General features: G+C 39.8%; 1 protein-coding gene and 1 long non-coding RNA gene across 2 annotated transcripts; one reads left to right on the forward strand and one right to left on the reverse strand.

Moving 5' to 3' along the window:
- The first annotated feature begins 214 nt into the window (after positions 1–214).
- fastkd2 (FAST kinase domains 2) lies at positions 215–16,652 on the forward strand. Its single transcript, XM_061889741.1, has 12 exons — positions 215–424; positions 1,775–2,368; positions 2,441–2,544; positions 4,804–4,912; positions 5,298–5,421; positions 5,526–5,665; positions 10,701–10,873; positions 11,031–11,194; positions 11,268–11,501; positions 15,889–15,949; positions 16,020–16,134; positions 16,261–16,652. The coding sequence occupies exons 2-12, from the start codon at positions 1,781–1,783 to the stop codon at positions 16,354–16,356; spliced, it is 1,908 nt and encodes a 635-aa protein (XP_061745725.1). The 5' UTR covers positions 215–424; positions 1,775–1,780; the 3' UTR covers positions 16,357–16,652.
- A 715-nt stretch (positions 16,653–17,367) lies between these two features.
- LOC133544441 (uncharacterized) lies at positions 17,368–22,290 on the reverse strand. Its single transcript, XR_009804655.1, has 2 exons — positions 22,031–22,290; positions 17,368–21,137 (listed from the first exon to the last, which is right to left on the reverse strand). It is a non-coding gene; the product is annotated as an uncharacterized LOC133544441 (long non-coding RNA).
- Between the last annotated feature and the right edge of the window lie 267 nt (positions 22,291–22,557).

Below are 22,557 nucleotides of genomic sequence, written 5' to 3' on the forward strand. Positions count from 1 at the left end.
TCCGGAAGTAACAAACACGTGATGCAGGAAATGAGCTGGAGAACATGCAATACTTGGTTATATGATATATAAAAGCAAAATAAAGCAGAGTAAGATATTTTTTAATTCATACAGTAAAAATATAATGCATATAAATGGACATCGCCCGGTAACATCGCAGAACGAATAGAGTAGCATGATAGTCCCACTCCTTTTCCAAAGGGGGCAGTAATGTGCTGAATAAAGTCCGGAAACGGAAGAAGGCTGTCACGTGACACACGCTGCTACTTCTCCTTCGCATGTGCTATGCTAGCTAGCTTTGACGTTCCATCATCTTTTTTTACTTTTTTTAACAAACATTGGCTCACAAGCGCCTTCTTTTATCACTGAAGCGACATCCAATAGCGACTGGGGAACACTTTTAGACAAGGGTTAGAGTGTCAAGGTAGGTCGCGTTTCCAAGCATTAGCTAGCATGTGTCCATAGTAGCAGCTTGTTGACCTTCTCTACTTACTGCATTTATTACTGGAGATAGTAACAAGACAACAATAAAACTACCTTACTAGATATATACATACATATATTTAAATATGTGTCTGTCTCTGATATAGGTAATTTAAAGGCCTACTGAAATGAGGTTTTCTTATTTAAACGGGGTTAGCAGGTCCATTCTTTGTGTCATACTTGATCATTTTGCGATATTGCCATATTTTTGCTGAAAGGATTTAGTAGAGAACATCGGTCGCTAATAAAAAAGCCTTGCCTGTACTGGAAGTAGCAGACGAGGTGCGCGTGATGTCACTGGTTGTGGAGCTCCTCACATTGTTTACAATCATGGCCACCAGCAGCTAGAGCAATTCGGACCGAGAAAGCGACAATTTCCCCATTAATTTGAGTGAGGATGAAAGATTCGTGCATGAGGATAGTGAGAGTGATGGACTAGAAGGAGAAAAAAAACGAGGGCAGTGGAAGCGATACAGATGTTGTTAGACACATTCACTAGCATAATTCTGGAAAATCCCTTATCTGCTTATTGTGTTACTAGTGTTTAGTGAGATTATATAGTCATACCTGAAAGTCGGAGGGGTGTGGTGACCACCAGTGTCTCTGAGGGAAGCCACGGAGGAGCCAAGAAAGTCGCAGCTGCCTCTTTGACAGCTGCAGGAGGAACGACACAAGTTCCGCTCATGTTTACGGTAAAAACCGACTTATTACCACAATTTTCTCACCGAAGCCTGCCGGTTGACATGTGGTAGAGAAACATGTTCGTTTGACCGCTTCGTTCCATATTAAAGCTTCACAACAAACAAAGAAACACCGGCTGTGTTTGTGTTGCTACAGCCGGCTGCAATACACCGCTTTCCACCTGCATCTTTCTTCTTTGTAGTCTCCATTGTTAATTGAACAAATTGCAAAAGATTCAGCAACTCAGAGTCCAGAATACTTTGTATTTATGCGATAAAAACAGACTACTTTTAGCCGTGGTCTGTGCTGGAAGAACATATCCGTTACCACCAGTGACGTCACGCGCACACGTCATCATACGCGTTGTCATTCCGCGACGTTTTTAACAGGATACTTCGCGGGAAATTTAAAATTGCAATTTAGTAAACTAAAGCGGCCGTATTGGCATGTGTTGCAATGTTAAGATTTCATCATTGATGTATAAACTATCAGACTGCGTGGTCGCTAGTAGTGGCTTTCAGTAGGCCTTTAACAGCATCTGGAGTCAAGGTGATAATGTGTCATTAGTACAGAAAATAATGAAAGCGTACTTGTGATTGATGTCACACAGGAAGTCATGAAGCGGACCTTTGACGTCTTCATCTCGAAATGGAGACAATACAAGTTGGTGTCAGCTTCAGCCAAGACCTGGTCTTTGCGGAGTCAGCAGTTGTTACACGTTCATGGCACAGGACATATTCAACCACAAATGGTTGCAAGTTTAAAAAGTGCAGTGAGGTTCCACTCCCAAGGTTCCAGTTTGGGACTGGAGGGAAAGGAGCATCTATCCAATCCATTGGTGAAGGCCTCTGAGCAGCAGTCTCCCTCAAGCCAAACACTGAAGGATTCCCTTTTCATGGAGTACCTGAAACAGTGCAGATCCCCATCGGATTTGCTTGACCTCCCCGACTATAACACACCTGCAGATGTCAGCAGCTCCTTAATGTGTATGTGGACCATCATAAATAAGATGTCTTATAAGCAGAGGCGCTGTGAGCTCCAGCTGATATTTGAACATCCCGCATTTGAGACAATGCTGCAGAACGCCATGACCAATGTGGGGTCCGAACCAAATGAAAACCTTGCTTACTCCCTGCTGGCGATGGTAAAACTGGGTGTGCCCCAGCGTAGCCGTGTGGTCCGGATGTATCTCTGTGCATGCCAGGTAGATAAAACACAAACAAAGCTCTATTTTTTTGTGTTTTAATTCAGTTTTTTTTTGTTTTTCCATTAACAGGAAAAGTTAAATACATTCGATGAGAAAAGCTTATCAATTTTGGCCAATGTTCTTAAAGATATGGAGAGCAGCCCCAACGTCAATGCACTGAAATGTGGCTTAAGGTTAGACATATCAAGTCATGCATGTACAATTATTTCATCCCCTGCTAATTTATTATATACCTTTCCCAGGATGTGAACAGTCCTTAATTGTATAACTTAGGTCAGGGTATCCATGGGAAGCCTTTAATGGGGTTAAAATCCAATAATTTTAATGTTTGAAATTCTATTATCTATCATAAAATGTCTTATATACAATGTATTCTATTAAAAAAATAATACACAACCAGCTAGTAGGGATAGGTAAAGTTTCACATTTGAACCAATACAGTGCCAATTCCTGATACTTGGGTATCGATAAGGGTACTCAACAGTGCCAATTTTTGTACTTTGTGTGTGTTAATGTGGTAAGAAATGTTATTTTTTCATTTGTTTTACTTTACCACTTAGCTGATAATAACCGTGCGGACAAGTTGTTGTCCAATATCTCGTTTTCTTACATTTCTAAGTCTCACTTGCAAGTATGCATTCATTTCAGTTTGTCTTAGGTGTGTTTACAAGTAGTATTCTGTAGCCATAAAGTTGTATGTGTCAGTTTTATCTGTTGTTGAGACCTACAAAGTGTTAATGCTAGAGTCCAGCGATCAGTTTTGGACAATTTTTGTGAAATAGTATGGATCGCCATTGCCAATCAAAAATGCTAATCCCTCTGGTTGACACAGTATTTATTTTTTGCTCCACGGCTGGATAGCAGCTATTTTTGTGTGTCCATACAGAGTGTGGAGCCGCTCCTCTAAACTAATATTTATCCCCTTCATTAGGAAAAATAAACATACCGGTAATAATTTCTTCCTAACTTAAGTATTATTCTGAAGCGTTATTATAACTGGAGGATAATGCTGAACAGGATAAGGAAGTATTTTATTAAGATGGTCAATAGCACTTAGCATAAATTGACAAATTTGCAGTTACCGTACTTTATGGGCTATAGAGTATCAGTATTCAACCTGCACCTTCCAAATTTGAAAACGAAATAGATATTTTTACATATATTAGTTGCACTGGAAAACCGCGGCTATATACCAATACGAAATATATTGTAAATGTTCACATACCTTAATTGTTTCCGGCAAAACAGCTAATCAGACAAAACAGAAGCCATCGTCATGGATCCATTAGCTTGCTCTCCAAACAGACTCAATAACTCTACGATGACATTTTGGTGAATTCACAAAACTATAACAATACAAGAAAAATGCTATTTTAAGTTAATTATACCATCACAGACCCTGGTAAAAAGTCTTAGCATATTTGTTAATGTTAACGATGCTATCTTGGTTACATTACAATAGCTTGTATACATTTGCATGAAAACACTTCTATAGACACCACACATGGGACGGTTTAGTAAATATGAATTGTTTTAGGTATATTATAAAAGGTACAAACATTGCTTGGAGTGATGAATGAAAAATCCTTTTAACAAGAAACACTATGGACGAAACAGGCTATCATTTCTCTTCAAGTCACAAAACATGAAGTACATTTTCAACCCACAGCACAAACAACACATTTTCAGTGTCTCTGTCAGTGTTGAAAACTATTTGTTGAATACAAAACCGCACTGTTATATAAGCTTTAGGGATCAAAGCGCAGGAAAAAAGTAGCGACTTTTAGTCCGAAAAATAAAGTAAATCATAGGGTTGGTATCAGTATAGGTATCGGCTAGTTTCACTCATAGATGAGCAGAGTCGGCAGCATAAAACCCTGATTGGAACATCCCTAATTTTTACTGTTGGTATTGTACTTATTACCAGGGTACCTGCGGGGTCTTAAAATGTCTCAAATCCCATCATTTGAATTTAAGGCCTTAAAATGTCTTAAACATGACTACTAAAGGTCTTAAAAATATAGTGTTTTTATTCAAAACAAAAGAATAAACTTACGTCTCACATTTAAATGTCTTGAATTTTGAAAGCACTCAACGGGACAAATGTAGCTGTGTAGTCCATCCAGAATTAATCAAAGACAACTTAATGCATGATCAATGCATGGTGTAAGCCTGTAGATGGGAACTTATATGCCGTAACCTACTTCTTACCTTCTGTTTTGGTTAATATTCTGTCGCTAGTTGTTAAAATAAACCTACCATAAAAATGGACTGTTCGTCTTAACAAAGGGAATGTGCTTAGAAAATCAGCAGTGGATCAAGTAATGATGTGGTTTTATCTCATAAGTTTCAGTTAAAAATACTTGATATTTTGTGTTAGCGATACTTTTTCAGGTCATGTCAGTCATTCCCCCTCTAATTTGTCGCTCCAGGTTGATAATTGAGGCCCGTCTTCCCCATATAAAAAGTGTTTTGGCACTCCAGAAAATGATGGGGCTCTTTGGTGAAGGCACATCGCTTCACCTCAAACAAAAGCTTGAGGTTTGTTTCTCTGTTACTACCATTCCGTACTTAGTCTGAGCTGACAAACAACTTTTTTCCTCAGTTGCCACTGATTTTTGTTGATTAGTCAACAAAGATTGTTGCATTTTGATGCATTTATTTCCCCTACCTTTCCTCTAATCATTTATTAATATGGATACAAATCTACCTTTTCTCTAATCATTTATTAATATGGATACAAACAGCTATAGGACTTAGAATGGGGAAAAATAAGTATTTGATCCCCCTGCTTTGGTAGTTTGTAGCTACTGTATGCACAAAGACATTTTTTTAAATATATCTACAATTTGCTGCTAGTCTAAGGGCAATTGTACTTTCAACAGTATATATGATAAATGTTAACACTAATCAATAAAACTTTCAGAAAAAAACCTTGTCAATGATGGACCAGTTCAGCATCCCCAACACGCAGTGCATGATGTCCACTATGGCCGAGATCGACTTCTACTCCAAACCACTGCTGCAAATCTGCTGTAAGAAAATCACAGGTACTATAAAGTGTTGTAATTCCAATTGAGATCACAAAAAACAAATGTAATATCTTGCTTTTGATTGATATCTTTTACTCTTTCTTCTCATGTGGTGTTCATAGAAAACCTCATTGGAGTCCCATTTCAGAGACTGATAGAAGTGATGCGGTCGTTAAAACAGTTGCGCTACAGAGACGTTGCCCTGCTTACAGGCATCTCGGACTACATCGCCTCCACGATAGACATATGCTCCCAAAAAAAGGTACTGCATCACAATTGAAATTTTTCGCCAAAAGTTGGCTCTCACTTCTGCGTGCCGTCCCGGTTATCGTACGGCTAAACATTGCGCTTAACAAACTAGTACATCTGCTCGATTATTATTCCTTGGAACAGCATGAATCAACCCCTGTGCTTTTTTTATGGAGTACGACTACAAAATACCTCACTCTGGGGGCCAAAGATCGTTGTGAGATGTAGCATAATGCTATGGGGTTGCAGTGTTTTCCCCCAGAAAATGTGTTAGTTAAGGTGGTGATTCTCCAGGGGGAGGGGACCGGGGAAGGAGATGGGTGGGTGTAAGGATTGGTGTAACTCGGCCCGTCTCCATCCCGTCTCCACCTTGTCGCTGCCACCACAGCCTGGGGGGGCAATAGACTACAGACTGGTGGTGACGTAGCTCGGCTTTGTCGCGTGAAGAGGCCTACAACTTTTGGTTGTGTTTTCCGCTCCATTTGCTGAATGGCAATATACGATATATATGTCAATATTTTTTCCTTAAAAAAAAAAAAAAACAGTCCTAGTTACCTGAGATACAAAGTTAAATTAACGACTTACCGTAAGTAAGCCTTTGCAATAAGCGTTTGAAAAAAAGAGTTCAAAGTGGGGCCACATGCTGACTCAACTCCATCCATCAATCCATCCATCCATCCATCCATCCATCCATTTCCTGCCGCTTTTCCCTTTTGTGGTCTCTGCTTAATTTATTACAGCATTTGGGAGGCCTGTAGTTATTTTTTATTATGTAAATGTTATATTTTTATCAACAGCGGGGGACCATGCCATTCAAAACTAAGCTGCTACATTACTAATGATTAATTTAACTGTTGCTGAAAAAATAGTACGATAGCAATAGGAGAGACTATTCATCCCTGAACACCATGGAGTTCATGTAGGCTTTATGATGCACTTACATTATTATATCAACCATCAGAAACAGAAACTCTTCATTTGATACAATTAGTAGAGGCTCTTAGGGATATTTTTGTTCACTTTTGTCTAAAAGTGCCAAATTTGGCACAGGTGTAGCTCAGGGCATACTTAAATGATTTAGCTAGGGCGCCCCTGCCTGTGACCTTTGGGGTCGCCACACCGGCCAATCAAATATCGCAGCCACTTGTAATAGCTTTTGTCTCAAACATTAGAAACAGACGAGCTACAAATGTAAACTTGGTGTCTAATTCGTGTGTTTTGACAATTAGAAATGTGTTGGAATGCTCATTAAAATTTTTGGGGTGTGTCTAGGCCCCTGATTTGCATATTTCCAAGTGGCGTTTGTCTATTCTGAAGAGATAGGATGTTACTTGGGCATTGTTATGAGTAAAACCTGGTGCAACATGCATGATTCCTTTCTAATGTTTATATGAAATGTCGGGGGGGGGGGGGGGGGGGGGGTGTGTTAGCTGTGGTTGGGACATTTTGAAGACATTGGTTTCACTTAAAGGGCAACTGCTCTTTGGTTACTTGCGAGGGAGGCCACTTGGAGGCTGTCTTCTTATCTCCCTTTTTATTATTATTATTATTATTATTATTATTATTTTTATTTTTTGGGGGGGAGGCTGGGGTTGTTGTTGTTTTTGTTCCCCAATTACTTGACAAAAGCTGCACCAAGTGTGCGCATCCAGATTAGTGTGCTGGATCTTCTGTCTTATCCTCATAGGCTTTGAAGAGTCCTGGTCCTTGAAGGACAATGTCATTGAATACTCTTAAAGGTTCAGGAACAGATACCGTAAGGCAGTTGGAAGGTAAGGTGCCATCAAATTTGTGTCCTGGTTGTAAACAATACTTGACCAAAAGGCACCCTGGAGCGAACCAGCAAAAGTGGGAGAGAAATTGAGGAACAGTCAGAAAAAGTGCAAAAAAGGTTCAAATCCTACCCAGAATGGAGTTCCACAAGTGTAAAAGCAAGGCAGCCCTTGCCAACAAAAGTGCCTCATCTTGATCAATCTTGGAATCATGGCCTCCAACTACACTGTCTGCCACTTTTTGCTCGCTTGCAAAGTATGTCTCCCTCCCTTTCTGGTGTTCACTCCAGTCAGGCAGAAAAGAGAGGAGATGTGTCTTGAATCTTGTTGTGTGAGATTGATTATAACAACAGACATGCCCACCTTCATTCATAAGGGTTCTATAGAGTTGCCTTCAATTTGAAATTGTGAAGGAGCAATCTGAATCCTCAATGAGGGCAACAATTTGCGCTATAGTCAGAGGGTCAAAGGTTTCCCTGGATTCACTGGTAGACGCTTCTTCTTCTGATATGCTGGAAGATGTTTTATGTTGTGCAACTTGTGCCGCATATCTCCAGTTCTGCTGCGTGCACATCAGATGCTTGAGTAACTCATCTCCCAAGAAGTTTAAACTCTTTACTAGATTCTGCCCAGCTTTTCATTTTGGAATCAACATGACTTGTAAATGCCTTGTGCAGATATTTGGTATCCTCCACTTCACACAATGAATACCACTGGTTTGGGGATGACCTGATCGAAGCTTTTTAGGACTTAATAAGGAGGGGACACTTTCACAGTGTTAGACTAGGCAGTAGAATGACTGTACATAGAGAAGCTCTTCTGTATGATTTTCACATCAGGAGAAGTTAGGAGACACAACAGTAGCCTGTCCAGGGACCAAACTACTATCACACTGTGTGGATAGCGGTATCGGAGCCTTCCCTGTAAGATTCGTTTCAGTTTCTGTTGAAACAGAAACCTATATTACAGGGGGGAAGGAGGGCAACACTGACTCTCTTTGACTAAAGTTACAATGAAATATATCTGTAGCTTTACATTCTATCTGCGTTGAAATATATGTGCAATACATTTTGGTGGATAATGGCTGTTATCAATATGGAAATTAAAGTGCTGTAATAAATAAATGATCATACATCTAATCATTCCAGTATGTTTCTGATGCTCAAAAAACCTAAAATAGTTTGCCAAAAGTATCAGAAGTTAAGGTACACCTCATTTTTACATAGCCGCCATCTTGGAAATATGCTAATTAGGTGTCCAGACACACCTTACCTGCTAAAAACACCTTTCTGCTCACTCCACGTTACATGCGCTCTGAATACGCACTGCTGATTGGCTGTTACTTCTCTGCGTGTAACCAATCAGATGGTTGTGTGGGTGGGGCGGCATAGCTCGGTTGGTAGAGCGGCCGTGCTAGCAACTTGAGGGTTGCAGGTTCGATTCCCGCTTCCGCCATCCTAGTCACTGCTGTTGTGTCCTTGGGCAAGACACTTTACCCACCTGCTCCCAGTGCCACCCACACTGGTTTAAATGTAACTTAGATATTGGGTTTCACTATGTAAAGCGCTTTGAGTCACTAGAGAAAAGCGCTATATAAATATAATTCACTTCACTTCACAATGCTGGGTGCTGCATAGACATACTGACAGAGGCAGACACAGAACTAAGCAGAGCAGCTTGTTAAGCCTTTTTTTGTTTTTGTTTTTTTGTTAAGACTTTAGTTTAGGCGGTGGCTCTTTGTTGTTAAGGCGGCCACCTTAACAACAAAGCGCTGTGGGAAACCCTGGGGTTGTGTAGTCACGACAAGGTGTGCACTTTCAATATCAGACAGACAGATACCGGGCCGATATTATGCAGATCGTTATACAGATGAGTCAAAAGATGTTAAAGAACAGCTCCAATAAATACAATTAAATGAAGTGAGATTACCCGCACTGTGCTGTAGGCGGGTTGACTCTCTCTCTCTTATCTCGTAAGAGGTCGCAAAGGTCCCCTTAGCTCATTGTAAACAAACAGATGGTGTCGATAATGAGGGACTTTTTCACCGTTTCAAAAAAAGCACAGAATGTTTAGCAAACATTCCGCTAAGAGGGGAAAAACATTGGGCTTTAACACATCAAACCTTATGCCAGTAGTTCTACAACAGTGTTTTGAAAGCCTACAAAGATGTGTGTGCTGCTAAAGAAGCTCCCCTAAAGCCAACCACATGGGGAGATGTGCAGAATCACAATCATCCTGATCAGCAAAGTATGTAACAGGAAGAATTTAAGTTGGTGCTATGTTGTTTGTTCAATTCAAGAAACAAGGAAAAACTCAATGACAGGGAGATTACGCGGTACAGTAGGGGCCATCTGCGGCGCCATCTTGGTATGAAACAAGGGAGATATAAAGAACACAAGCGCGTAAAAGTCATTAAAGGAGCACAGAACTGTTGCAGCAAGCTGCCACTTCGAGGGAAAATGTATACAGCTACAGAAGTAAAACAACAATACACAACATTTGCAGTAACTAAAACATGTTGCAAACATACGGTTACACTATGCATAGACAAACAACAAAACAAAAACACCATTTCAACCTCTGTGGTGCTCAGGCCATCTTCTGCTGTGGGGGAAATGTCAATTTAAAAAATAATAGATACAAAACACTCAATACGTCTCAAAACCGATAATTTATCTGTATCAGTATCGACCTGAACATTTTTAATGTGCCTCCCTAATCACGACGATGTCACCTGGTGTGCGGCAAAGCAAGCGCGTGATTGCACTAGCTGTTAAAAACAAAGTCGTGTGAGCACAGAGGTGTTGCTTTCTTGAAAAAAATGAAAGCACTAGCACTTTGATAAAGAAGGTGAGAAACGGCATTGAATTCAGGAAAGAAGTCATAGCAAAGAGCAGTGGCGGCGCTTGTGGGGCGTCCTACCATCTGCCCTCGTCGCTCATCAAAGGGATGTTATTGTTTATCATTCCATTTAATTTGTCCTTTATAAGTACTTCACATTGTTTTTTACATTTAAAACTGCAATTGTTCTTTTAAAAATGTTTTGTGTTAATATGTTTGGGAGTCAGGAATGGATTCATTGATTTTACATGATTTCGTATGGAGAAAATTTCTTTGATTTTCGTGCAATTTTGGCTTTTGTCTGAGCTCTAATATTGCTGAGAAAAACTGTATTTTCACGTTGCATTATGTGTTCGTGCATACATTTTTTTTGATAGGATGTTATGGTCACTTGATAGCACGATCACATATTTACTCACTTCTCGCCCCCTGCAGGTCATCCTCTTCCTGTCCAACTTTGAGACCCTGGGCTTTTGTCCCACAACCTTGATGGCAGCATTTGCTGAGAAAGTCATCATCAACCCAGACTCACTAAAGCTTGTAGACCTTTTGTGTGTCCTCAAGGTGTACTCGTCTCTTAACTATGACCTGCAACAAAACCGAGAGCTGTAAGTTCTGGCTTACATTTGAAAGCCTTCTGGCACGATGCAACACATTTTTGTGTTAACTTTCTACAATGCACTGTGGCTTTCAGCTCCAGATGTTTACTTGTGGATTGGTTTCAAAAGGCGTTCTAAAAAAATCTCTCCCATGGTGCTGTTGTAGGTTTCTGCAAAGTATTAGCCAGGCTCTGGAATTCTACCTGCCCCAGATGTCTGCCTTTGACTTGTTAAAGACGTGTTATTATTTCTGCCTTCTTGGCCACTTCCCACCTGCACTACTGGAGAAGCTCCTGCAGGACAGCACACTGGAGGGCCTCAAAAGCCAAGGTTTAGGCCTAAACTCACTCACAGTTAATACATTGTTGGTGTAATTTTCTCTATCTGTATTTTTCTACAATAGGGAATGAGCTGAGGAGACAGAAAAATATGTTTCAGATGGTGCACATGTGTCTCCATTTGGACCAGCCGGTCCTCCCTCAGCCACTAAGTGTGCCACCATCTATGTTGGGAGATGTGACACTCAGCGATCCACCACCCAAGCACCAACTCTTGCAGCTCCTGCAGCAGGTGTTGTGTGACCAAGCAGATGCAGCGGTACAAGAAAAGGTGGTGGTGGAAAACTTCTACTTTGTAGGTAATAGAAGATGCATTAACATTATTGCTTAATATAAATGACTTCAGAGAAGGCATTTTATTCTCTTAAAAAGGGTCAATGCAGTGCAGTCAGAAGGTTAAAGACGGTCCTGACAACAGAATGTTGTATGAATTATGGGCTATATCATGATAATGCATGTTGAGGAAACATTTCAGCTGTGTCCTGCAAATATGATCGAGACAAGTGTCCCTAGTGCAATGTAGTGTCCTTCCGAGCGAGCTAGCTTGTAATGTCCCTCCACAGTGCAGCTTCTAATTCAATAAGCCTTGTCTCCATGGCGGCAAAAAAAATGTGCTTCTTACAAGGAGTCGAGGATAAGGAATAGCTACAGTAAATGTGTTAAACTACACACCGTAGATGAATTTCAAAAAGCCACTGCTAACTGTTAAGTTAGACTTCTTGAATGTACACAAGGCAGGCGGTTTGATACAAATATCGACAGTGACAATACTGCAGTATCAGTACATGGTTGATACAAATATCGACAGTGACAATACTGCAGTATCAGTACACGGTTGATACAAATATCAACAGTGACAATACTGCAGTATCAGTACACGGTTGATACAAATATCAACAGTGACAATACTGCAGTATCAGTACATGGTTGATACAAATATCGACAGTGACAATACTGCAGTATCAGTACATGGTTGATACAAATATCAACAGTGACAATACTGCAGTATCAGTACACGGTTGATACAAATATCGACAGTGACAATACTGCAGTATCAGTACATGGTTGATACGCCAATGATTAGTTCGATATATTTTTATCTCACAAAATTGTTATTGTTCTTACTTAGAGGCAATAGTTTTTGCTTCTATTTAGTTATGTTTTGACCTAAATATAAATGTACTGTAAGAATTAAATGAGAAGAAGAAGATAATTTAAAAAATGTATTGAATCGCCATCCTGTTTTTGTCAGATCACAGTTGCGATCAAAAATGTAATAATTTAATGGTCCTGAAAGATTTTACGTGTCAACATGAGTTTGACCGATACTGCCCTGTTACTACTTGGGTGGGATCGGTACTAGGGATAAAACCACATCAAAATCTCAGTGTACAACATCGTCACACTATTAATGCCACGGTACGGTATTACTGCGGTATTCAAAGAAAATAAAGAAACCTTGGTAATTTGAAAAAATGGTACAGTGTCTAAAATGAAGTAGCAGGCATGCTAAGACTAAAGGCACTATAATTGAACATCAGCATAATGCGCAGGGCATCATGGGAGATGTTTTCTTCTCAGCCCGGCCCACTTGTCAGCTACAGAGAAAAACTAAACGTACAAGAGTACTCCGAGTTCTGGTTTGATACCGTCAGATGCCGTGGCATTGCTAGCATTTTGAAACTGAAATTCCACAATTATTAAAATACCCTTACAGCCCTAATCAATACCCAAATTTGCTGTATAGCCCAAAACTAATGTCAAGTATTAAAACAACAAAATAACAAGTGCTTACTGCATTTTCACAGAAGTGTGCATAGAAACATGTTACAACAGAAAGTAACCAGATATTAACAGTAAATTAGCGAGTAGTTCAGGGGTGTCAAACGTACGGCCTGAGGGCCGGATCAGGCCCGCGAACAGGTTTTATCCGGTCCGGTGATGAGTTTGCTAAGTATAAAAAACCAACCTGAAATTTTTGAAAGAAAGAAACAGCTGGTCTAAATGTGTCCACTGGATGTCGCCCTACCAATTATTAGTATCTTTGTAGATGATGCTACATGAATACCATGAATTGATTAACGTGGACCCCGACTTAAACAAGTTGAAAAACTTACCATTTAGTGGTCAATTGTACAGAATATGTACTGTGCTGTGCAATCTACTAATAAAAGTTTCAATCAATCAAACGTACGTCCAAAATAAACCACAAGATGTTGTACATCAGTCGAGGAAAATGATCAAACTAAATATATAACATACTGTAATTTGATTTTTATGTATTTTTTTTTGTCTAGATAGATTGAATATTAACACAAATGATTAACATTATCACATCATTTATTAAAAAAAATGTAAATAACGACAAATAAAGGTAGAATACTATTAACCGCAACATGTAAGTGTAAAAAAAACGTGATTTTTTACAATTTCAGAATGTGCTCGTTCTATTTTTAAACAAAGATAACAATGTGAAGTTGTCTTTATTTTTAAGTTGTCCTGCTGTGATTTTTACCGGTACGGCCCACTCGGGAGTGGATTTTTCTCCATGTGGCCACTAATTTAAAATGAGTTTGACACCCCTGAAGTAGATAAATAATAGTTTTGAGAAAATAATACAACTGCAAATAATGTAATATGTTAACGCGTAGCAGTTTTGAAATGCTTCCATTATCATTTATATGCCAAATCATATATCGTTATTGCAAAAAGCTGCAATATTATTGATTTATATTTTAGGCCACTGTTTCTTAACCATAGGGCCGAAGACCATGGTTGGGCTGCGAGCGCCCCCTAGAGGACTGCCAAAAGATACCGGTTTCTCATGTGTGGCAGTAATGACAATATCAAAGAAACTTACACTTACATTTCAGTGTTATTTTAGGTATAAAATCATATGAATTATTATTTATTTTAGAACAATATTGAGTGGGAATGTTGTACATCTTTGTTGGCCCTGCGATGAGGGGGCATCTTGTCCAGGGTGTACTCCGCAATTCCGCCCGAATGCAGCTGAGATAGGCTCCAGCAACCCTCGGGACTCTAAAAGGATCAAGCGGTAGAAAATGGATGGAATATTGAATGTATATTAATGAGTGCCTTCTTATATATTTGATTAGTAATTTCTAATCAGCCTGACCTATACTTGATGTGTATGTCTTAAATCATCTTTGTGATTAACACAGGGTTTCACATTATTTGACAAGGGTGTAAACTGTAAGTAGGTTAGAAATTATTCTTGAATCAACAGTAAGATTACTAGTTCAGGGTTATTATTTGACTAGGTCCTGACGTCAAAAATGTTTGGAACCCCAGTTTTAGACCATATTGCCCGTCCCTATTTTGGTCTCTTACAGACATATTTGAACCATTTTTGTCCCTGAGTAAATAGACATTACGCAGTGGGAGAAAGTTTGCTTTGTAGTCCAAATCACTCCTCGTCTTGTCAATAATACAACATCTTTTTGAAAAATGAATGAAACTCAGGCCAGAAATGAATGTTGTGACGTTGCAAAGGTTTAATAAAACTATGCCACAGCTAATGCTTGCTGGGATCAGAGCTAAAGATGGTATTGAAGTGTGAGACCATTTTGGGGGGAAATTCAGTTCATTTTGCCTCAACCACTTTATAGGTGGTGCTAAAAGTTCCAGTGTGTCTTAACATGACAAAGCCAAGACCCATTTATTAACTGGAAGCTTGCCTTTAGCAGCAATAGAGAAGAAAAATAGTCTTGACAGCACACTGGGCTGAAAATGAGACAATCCGGGGAAGTCAGTGGAAATCTAAGAGGAGAATAGTGGAAACATTTGGGAGCCAATATTAAACAATTGCACATTCTGTGGATATCAGTCCATATGCAGACAATGGACTTTTCATTTTATCTGTGTATGTACAAGTTATTTGAGTGTGCCATGGTCCAGAAAATTACACTGGAACTCGTTTGAATTTCTGGTCTATGCCAGGAAACTAAGTGAAATAAACTCAACACGACTGCGAAAAGCATCTAATCAATGTGGAACTTGCAAAAACCCAATTAAATGGAATTTGTGCATCTAATTATTTTTTCTTTTAGTGTAAAATAACAAATATAACGTAATTTAAAACAAATTTGCAAACCTTCCGGCCACAACTCCCAGCAGTATGTCTGCCTTCCAAGACCAGTGCTTTAATGCACGGTAGATACACACAATGTCAAAGCAATTTTGCTATTATCAGTGATGGAGCAGTAAGGGGCTGATAATAAGTGTCCAGTAGAATTTGATATAAAGCGCGCTGTCATTTATAAATTGACATTGTAAATGGGGCCCCCCGCAGTGCTATAAGGAGGGGTGGCCCTGGTGCAACCTGTGGATTACAGTGGTGTTGTTTGTTTTGTAAATAACACAGTACAGTCATTTAGTAATGTGCTTCTAGTGGCCTTTGCTGTCTACTTTTTGACTTTTGTATATAACAAGTGAAACGTCAATATTTTCCAAAACATTGATAACAAATCCGTAAAATCTTCAGTTTAAACCATGGCAGACTTTCCCGCAACATTTTGCAAAATGGACAAAAACACACAAAAAAAGCCTGCAAAATAAGCAACTTTACTGCTCGTTATGAGTGTATGTAAACTTCTGACTGACGACTGTATGCTTGCTAATAAATACATGATGTATTCTTCAATAGCATGTGTTGACTTTCAGATGCTGTGATAACCAGACCTGTGGCAAACCAAAGCGAGGAAACGTCCTCACAAACCGAAAGGTAAGGCAGGGGAAGTAATGTTCTCTTCATCACAAACCTTCAGTGTTGAACATTCCTGGTGCTGTTGTAGAATTGCAGTGCTTTGCCCACCTTTCTCTGCGTTCTGTTTCACAACGTCGACACCCCGCGGCCCGCTGGCTGTTAAACTTCGCCATCTGAAGGTTTTAGGGTATATTCCTATCATGGTAAGATCATTTTTCTAAAACAAAAGACACCATGTGACTTGTACATCTTTGCTTACATTTCTTAGTGTAATGAAATTGCCCAAGTATGCTAAAGACCTTCGTCTTCATGTCCTCTTTGTGCCCCAGATAACAGAAGAGTTGAGCTCAGTGGAGGCAGGAGAACTTTTGAAGGAACAGATGTTTCCGAAAATGCCAGCCCTGAACTCCACAACCAGCAGCTGATCATATATACCGTCTTCACAAAGAAGTTCTGTCCCTATGACCTGTAAGTATCACATCTGTGATCCTCAATCAGGTGGTAATAGTTGATTTATCCCATCAGAGCAATAGCATGATGTATTAAAAGCATTCTATGGTTAAAAAGCTGTAAATTAAACTTTCATGTGGCCAACTCATTTCTGTTTTGTTTGCACCATAGCTTTTTTTAATGTTGTATTTTAGAACAAGTTGGAGTGCCCCGAGCCAATATCTGTCCTATATTATTAAAAAGTATATATCAGATTAACATTCATCTAAAACTGGTGTCAAACTTGTTTTCATTGAAGGCCACATCTCTGTTATGGCTGCCCTCAGACACCCGCATGTAACAGCAAATAAGAGATGCATTGCATTATTTGATGTTTTTTGCATACACTGTAAAATAAATCTGTAGATTTTTCAGTAAAAAAGTGGCAACTCAGTCACCACAATTGTACTGTAAGATATACATTGGGGTTTTATACAACTTGAAAATGGTAAAAGAGTACCACTTTTTTTTACGGAAAAAAGGTGTCAGTCAACAGATTTTTCCTGTGAAATGTATGGTGGTTTTTAAAACATGCTACTGTAACCAGAGAAACAATACTTCTGTTTGTATTTCTATTCTGCCAACCAAGCTGCCATTTTTTTTACCGTAATAAAATGTGTTGCCGTTGTTCCGTTCATAGTGGTACACCTTCAATATAACCATAGATTTTACAGAAAAAACTGGCACCTTTGTCGACCACATTTTACGGTAAAAAAAACCTTTTTTTTTTTTTTTTTTTTCAATTTACAGTAATATGCTGTAAAACTAATCATAAGTCAAGCAGGTATTTAATGCTGTAAAGTTTGAACCACTAAATAATTGACAAACAATTCCAAGTACTTAAAACTTGAGCGTTTATTGGTCTTTTTGAACAAATCTTTTTTTCTTTTTTTTTTAATCAATTTCCACATATGATTTTCAATTTATATCATACTTGACAAAGCCGGTTACAAAATATTATTTTTATTACAAACAAAACCTAATGCAATACACAGAAATATGTTGGTATGAAACATAGAAATGACATTAATCATCATCTTCCCCGAGGTGCCACACATCACTTAATTCACGTACGTAATTATTTGCCATCTCAAAATATTGTAGGTTTTTTTTTCTCTCCTAAAAATCCGAAAGCAAGAATTAATTGCTGCAACACACACCAAGTTATCACCATAGTTCAACATGTCTGGGAACGCGACTGAGAGATAATACTTGATGTCACTCAACAAATCTTTTTTTTTGGTAACGTATCGGGATCGATTCTTCTGCCTGGTTAGAATTTTTTTTTCTCGTATCTGCATTTAGTGGTAGATCTAGGCCCCTTGCGTAATCAGATGTTTGACCACAGTTTTGTTCACCATAAGTAAACTGAATAGAAAGAATAGCTGCACCCTGGAGACACTTTATGTTAGGCCCATTTTGGGAATGCCCACAGTGGTGATGACAACGCAGGAGTGGACACAGGATTTGTAACAAGATCCAAGATGGTTGATACACCACCTGTGAGTATAGTAAATGTTATTTTATTTAAATTTTATTTATATCTTGGAAGAAATAGGATTGATAAACAAACCACGTATGATTGTTATTTCGGTTGTTGAGTGTATTTGTGTTGTGTTCATGCATTTTAGTAAAGTGAGAATTGCACATTTGTATGGGTCGCTAAGCACCTGGCAATTTAGCAACTATAATTAAGACTTTTTTTATGTAGCTAATTTTGTAGGTTTACACACACCATTCATATTTTGGTACTTGATGCATGCTAACGTTGCCATGCTACTGTAGCATTTTAAACACATTTTTCAGGTACTCATAAATGGGTTAAATGGGTTGTACTTGTATAGCGCTTTTCTACCTTCAAGATACTCAAAGCGCTTTGACACTACTTCCACATTTACCCATTCACACACACATTCACACACTGATGGAGGGAGCTGCCATGCAAGGCGCCAACCAGCACCCATCAGGAGCAAGGGTGAAGTGTCTTGCTCAGGACACAACGGACGTGACGACGTTGGTACTAGGTGGGATTTGAACCAGGGACCCTCGGGTTGCGCACGGCCACTCTCCCACTGCACCACGCCGTCATCAGACTAATATATTATCGTACCATTTTTACTTGCTAACATTAACATGCTATCTCTTTTAGCTAATTGAAATGGTATTTCAATGTTTATATTTTGGTATTTCACTAATGCGAACTGTAAGCATACTATTGTGAGCATATTAGCATAGCACCGTTTTCTTTTGCTCGTTTTGCTCATATTTTTTTGCCAGTATGTATTCAATCTGGGAAACCACCATTTGGTGGGCCACACAAAAAACTTAGCGGGCTTAAATTGGCCTTCGGGCCCAATTTTAGGCACCCCTGGGGTCACCCTTAAGCATATATGGCGGCGTGGGTTCAGAAAGCAAGGAGCCATTTGTGTCAGTCAACTTAAAAGGGGTGGGGTAAGTGTGGGGAAAAGGACTTCCAGCGGAACAAGCAACACAATCACCCATACTTTGGCGCCCTCTCCAGGACATTAATTTTGATAATCCCTTTAGATTCTGTACCAGTCTGGTCAACCCCTAACACAACATAAAACGGACTGGGCCAATTGGGCATGACACCCACGTTGGCATTTGTAAGGGCGAGGCGGTTCTGGGAACGATCAAAGTTCTTCTGGAAGGTCATCCCTTCCCGAGTAGTTTTGATGTAATATTAGGGGCCAGTTGGATTCCAATGCCCTGTGTAGTGGGTTACCTGCTTCCACCAGGGGCACCACCCACTAGACTATGTATTCTGCTTCCGACACCAATAGCTCAGGGTTGCGTCGTATCAAAAATAGAGGTTACTACCACGGTAATAGCTACTATGTCGCTCGCAATCAATCACACTGCACAGGTCATAAAAGTAAGTCTTGCTGTCCCCCTTGATCCAGTCTATTTCAAGTCCACCCTATGTTCTAAGACACGTGTCAGTCACTGTCGTCAGGAAGGAATGAATGAGGCACAAGGACATTAGAACAAGCCTAAATTCCAATCTGTCAGGGAATACTGCTGGGTGTAACATCCTGCCTTTTGTCCATCAAAATCAGAGCAATTTAGGTAACTAAACGGGGATAAACATCAAACTTTTCACTTATTGTAGTGACACCAATAGTTATGCTGAAAACAAGTAAGAAAAGTTATATAACATCGAGTATATAGGTTGATCTCAAGTAATGATAGCTTTGGATATATGAAAGAGCAGTTGAGCAGGTCTGGTAGATCTAGAACACGACGGTAGGTGATGTGGCGATGTGGCAGTGACATCTGCTGGAGATCTGTCAGGTCCTTCAGCAGGAGTGCAGAGGGAGAGCTGGTACCAGGTGTCCCCTTTACCAGCCAGTCGAAGGGCGTGGGACGTCCGTTCCACGACCTTGAAGGGACCGGTCCACCTGGGCTCCGTCCAATTGCGCTTAATGACCTTGACCTTGACCCTCTCGACAGGTGGAAGGGATTTTGGAGTGGCGGGCTGTCATCCTGGAATCTGCACAGAGAAACTGGCACAGAATTCTGAATTTGCTCAACTTACCAGTTTGGTTTTATGCTGATTCCTCCTTCCAGGGGGCGGCTGGACCTGGGAAGGGCTGATCTGTGTGCAGTTTATAGGGTGAAAAACCAGTTTTGTTCATGGACATTCAAGTGGTCATTAAAGCCAAAGGTAACGCGTCAACCCACTTCAATTTGGTCCGTGCACAGATTTTAGCCAATTTGTTTTAATTCTTGTTCATTCTCTCGACCTTACCTAAAAAGAGAATGGTACACCGAACCAAACCTCTGTTTTAGTCCAAGATCCTTTTCGACCAAGGCTAAGTGAGCATTTTTCAAATGGGTGCCGTTACCTGACTTAATCTTTTTTGGGGTAACAATGTCGGGCTCTTAGGTCATTAACAAGCCTTTTTATTAATGATTTTGCATCCTCTTTTTAGGTTGTGGTTGCTTCCGGCCAACCACTGCAATTGTCAACGCAAGTCAGCAAGTACCTTTTCCCTTGCACCTGATTGATCATATCAATGAAATTACAAACTTTACACAGATGTTACCTCACCTCCTCCATATTCCAGATTAATCTACTAAACCAGTATCAATGTGCAACATCGTTATTTTCAAATTAAATTTAGTTACAACTTTTTACCCAATGAAAAAATGTTCTTCTCCTCCCTACCTCTGACAGTTGAGATAACAGATTGTTGTGGCTTCATTCTTACATTCCAAATTCAAGGTCTATGTAAAAAGCTCACACTTTAGCTCAGGGGTAGGGAACCTATGGCTCGCGAGCCAGATGTGGCTCTTTTGATGACTGCATCTGGCTCTCAGATAAATCTGAGCTGACATTGCTTAACACAATAAGTATTTATTATTGGTTAGTGTGGGGCTTGCCCTCCTGGGGGTTCTCCAGACCACCAAGCATCGACATGAGAGCCTGCTTCAGGGCTACAATATTGTAAAATGTTTCAATAACTCTCTCAGTTGCTTTCCAGCAATTGTCTGTTTCTCTTTCGTCCTCACTCGCGCTCTGGCTCCAGCCCCAACCCCGTCTCTCCTCCTGGCTGCTGCTTACAGTATAAACAGAGCGACAGGTGATTAGACAACAAGGCCCAGGTGGGCCGTCTACGCACCTGTCGCCGATTTCGAGGCCGGTCCTGGCAACACCCCGCTTCGCTGCAGGCCACGCCCCCTCCACAGTTAGCTTCAGAGTGACAATGTTATTACAAAGAATAAGAGACCAATTATACTCTAGAAATGTTGGTTTTTCTTAAAAATGCACGCGTTTAGTTGTGTTCAGTGCTAAAAAAAAATATATTATATGGCTCTTACAGAAATACATTTTAAAATATTTGGCTTCTTGGCTCTCACAACCAAAAAGGTTCCCGACCCCTGCTTTAGCTGTTCTAAAATGTGACTAGGAAGTAAAAAGACAACCAAATCCAACAATAGGCACTAGGAAGTGGCGACCGAGTCATGGATGGAGTAAACAGGATGTGACGTAGGTGGCTCTGCCTCTCCCAACTGTCCGTGCCCTGTTAGTACTGTACTGCACAGGAAGTGACGTCCCCGAAATGGTGCCACACAAAAATAAATGAAGCGGATTAAGCAAAAAAAAAAAAAAAAAAAAGGTCAAAGCAAGTACTTATCTGATCCTGTTTAAGAAACTGTTCAAACTCAAGAGTGTTTACAAAGAACAAGAAGGAACACATTTGGAACCTTATTGAAAAATAAATCATATGTGAATCACAACTTATATTCATGGGAACCCTAATTGTGTTACAGATAGAGATTAACAAAGAAACTGCTATGAAACAGAAATGGGGTAGTTTTTAATGTGCTCTGCTTCTTCTTACTCCTTTTCAGACATGTTAATATGTGATGTACCATATAACTGTATGCATGTTTGAAATGATGAATACCATAACCACATCCATATGATGGGATTACTTCTCACAGCAAAGAGGTGGAAAATTAAAGTTCAAGCCGACGCTAGAAGCTTCAGTTGAATATTGAAAGATGTTTTGATGATGCGTAAAAAGTGGAAATGATTTATTTCCAGCATTCTTATTAGCTACAATAAAATCCAGTACTTACATTTGCAGCAACAGTTACTCTGTGTTGGGGCAGTTGGAGGCATCTCAGAGACCAGGAAGATGACAAGCACCCAGACACTCATCTTCAACTGATAAGGTGACATTGTGTGCAGCACACTAGTTTCCTCCTGCTGCTAAATGCTGTGTATTCTTCTTCTATCAAGCAGATGTGTTGGCAGACATCCGCTGACTGCGGGCCCCTGCCATGCTCAACTTTCACTCTCTCACTTTAAGCATACTTGCCAACCTTGAGACCTTTGATTTCGGTAGTTTAGGGGGGTGGCGGGGGTGTGGTTAAGAGGGGAGGAGTATATTTACAGCTAGAATTCACCAAGTCAAGTATTTCATATATATATATATATAAGAAAAATACTTGAATTTCAGTGTTCATTTATTTACACATATAAACACACAACACTCATCTACTCATAGTTGCGTTAAGAATTGAATTGTCCATCACTATTTTTCTCACCATGCTGAACACCATCTCTGAAGATGCATTGCTGTGTGGCATGCACAAAAGTGCTT

The sequence above is a fragment of the Nerophis ophidion genome, linkage group LG27 (genome assembly GCF_033978795.1).
Source record: "Nerophis ophidion isolate RoL-2023_Sa linkage group LG27, RoL_Noph_v1.0, whole genome shotgun sequence".
NCBI classification, from domain to species: Eukaryota; Metazoa; Chordata; class Actinopteri; order Syngnathiformes; family Syngnathidae; genus Nerophis; species Nerophis ophidion.